Source organism: Temnothorax curvispinosus, unplaced genomic scaffold (genome assembly GCF_003070985.1).
Source record: "Temnothorax curvispinosus isolate PA1 unplaced genomic scaffold, ASM307098v1 QBEX01002413.1, whole genome shotgun sequence".
NCBI classification, from domain to species: Eukaryota; Metazoa; Arthropoda; class Insecta; order Hymenoptera; family Formicidae; genus Temnothorax; species Temnothorax curvispinosus.
The window spans coordinates 1-1825 of record NW_020212193.1 but is presented as its reverse complement, the minus strand read 5'-3'; the positions used below and the strand labels follow the sequence as shown (position 1 = coordinate 1825).

At 46.1% G+C, this 1825-nt stretch overlaps 1 protein-coding gene across 3 annotated transcripts; it reads left to right on the top strand.

Annotated features, from left to right (window-relative positions):
* Positions 1 to 6: 6 nt before the first annotated feature.
* On the top strand, positions 7 to 1818 carry LOC112451608 (brefeldin A-inhibited guanine nucleotide-exchange protein 1-like). 3 transcript variants are annotated; one of them, XM_025011324.1, is made up of 4 exons: positions 7 to 331; positions 408 to 1082; positions 1196 to 1463; positions 1698 to 1818. In XM_025011324.1, the coding sequence occupies exons 2-3, from the start codon at positions 921 to 923 to the stop codon at positions 1442 to 1444; spliced, it is 411 nt and encodes a 136-aa protein (XP_024867092.1). In that variant the 5' UTR covers positions 7 to 331; positions 408 to 920; the 3' UTR covers positions 1445 to 1463; positions 1698 to 1818. The 3 variants fall into 3 exon arrangements, 2 of the variants coding, with proteins under 2 accessions (XP_024867092.1, XP_024867091.1); XM_025011323.1 differs by having other exon boundaries at positions 408 to 1115; XR_003040389.1 differs by having other exon boundaries at positions 408 to 1463.
* Positions 1819 to 1825: the final 7 nt, after the last annotated feature.

Here is a 1825-nt window from a genome sequence, read left to right as displayed (position 1 = left end):
ATTGTCGAGACAATCTGCGGTTGCTTCACCGGTCCACAGACCGATGAGGGTGTGCAGCTGCAGATTATTAAAGCTCTGCTGACTGTAATGACAAGCCAGCATTTGGAGGTACACGAGAGTACGGTACTGTTAAACAATTCGTACTGTTTACAACGTTTACTTGGCGTCGCGCAACCTGGTGAATCAAACAACAGCCCGTGCGACTCTCACGCAGATGATCAACGTGATCTTCGCGCGAATGGAGACTCAGGCGGAGGAAGAGATCGTGAGGCTTGATGGGGAATATCAGCAGGAGGGTTCTGTCATAGCAAACGGCGAAACTGAAGCCAAGGTTAGTCCAGAGAATGCTCCTAGTAATGATAATATTGATTCTCAAACAATTGTCAAGAGTATTCTTGATGATGTAGTAAAATCCGTGGTGCCATTGGAAGAGGAAGTCAGTTTGGAGAACGGCAGTCCGGAGAACAACGGTGACGAGGCAGCCGCTGAGAATGACAACATGGTAACTGCAAAATTCACCCATGTGCTGCAAAATGATGCAGTCCTGGTGTTTCACGCTCTCTGCAAGCTCTCTATGAAACCGCTGCCGGACGGCACTCCCGATCCAATATCGCACGAGCTCCGTTCCAAGATCTTGTCGCTTCAGTTACTTCTGGGAATCTTGCAGAATGCCGGTCCAATATTGCGCTTTAACGAGATGTTTGTTATCGCCATTAAACAGTACTTGTGTGTCGTGCTGTCGAAGAATGGCGTGTCTTTGGTGCCGGAAGTGTTCAAGCTGTCGTTAGCGCTGTTCCTGGCGCTGCTCGCCCGTTTCAAGATGCACCTCAAGATGCAGATTGAGGTGTTCTTTAAGGAGATCTTTATGAACATCCTCGAGACCTGTAGCTGCTCTTTTGAGCACAAGTGGATGGTCATACATGCGCTTACGAGGATCTGTGCGGATGCCCAGAGCGTCGTCGACATCTACGTTAACTACGATTGCGATCTCAGCAGCGAATCTCTTCGAGAAGCTCGTCAATGATCTCTCTAAGATTGCTCAAGGTTGTCAAGCTTTGGAGCTAGGTGCATCGCCAAATCAGGTGCGTTATAAGAAAGAGGATGACAGGATAGATGTATTATTTGGAACAGAGAATGTTCTTCGAAACAAGCAATATAAAGTTTTGTTTGTAATATTAGTGTCTTGCTCTTTCAGGAGAAATCCATGCGCATTCGTGGTCTCGAGTGCCTCGTGTCTATTCTGAAATGCATGGTGGAGTGGAGTCGGGATCTTTACGTAAATCCCAGCGTGCCAGCGGATCAGCAACCATTGTCACATCCACCGGATACGATGCCGGAGACCCCGCTACCGCGTTATGGCAGCGCTGGCAGCCTCTCGTCAGCCAACTCCAGTCTCCAGTCTGACTGGCAACAAGGAGGTGCCGGACTCGCCGGAGCAGTATGAAGTACAGAAACAAAAGGAGGTATGTCGATTAATTTACCAAATAATTACTACGTTTACGCGAGTGTTACTTCTGTAGTAACTTACGATATATCACTCGTTTACGCGGAGTAAATTACCGTAAGTTACTACAAAATCCCGTTTACGCGAAGGAATTATCGTAAGTTACTACAGAAGTAACGCTCGCGTAAACGTAGTAAATGATAACTTGTACAATTATTTTCCATTAATACCTATACTTTTGTATCAATTTTAGGAATTTTTCAAGAATCCTGCATTTCGAGTAGATGGATTAAAAATTTATCCAACACTGATAGGACTGATACGTGGCACCGGCTTGTACTGAATTATGGAAAACTGGGAGATATAAAAGCTATGCGCTCA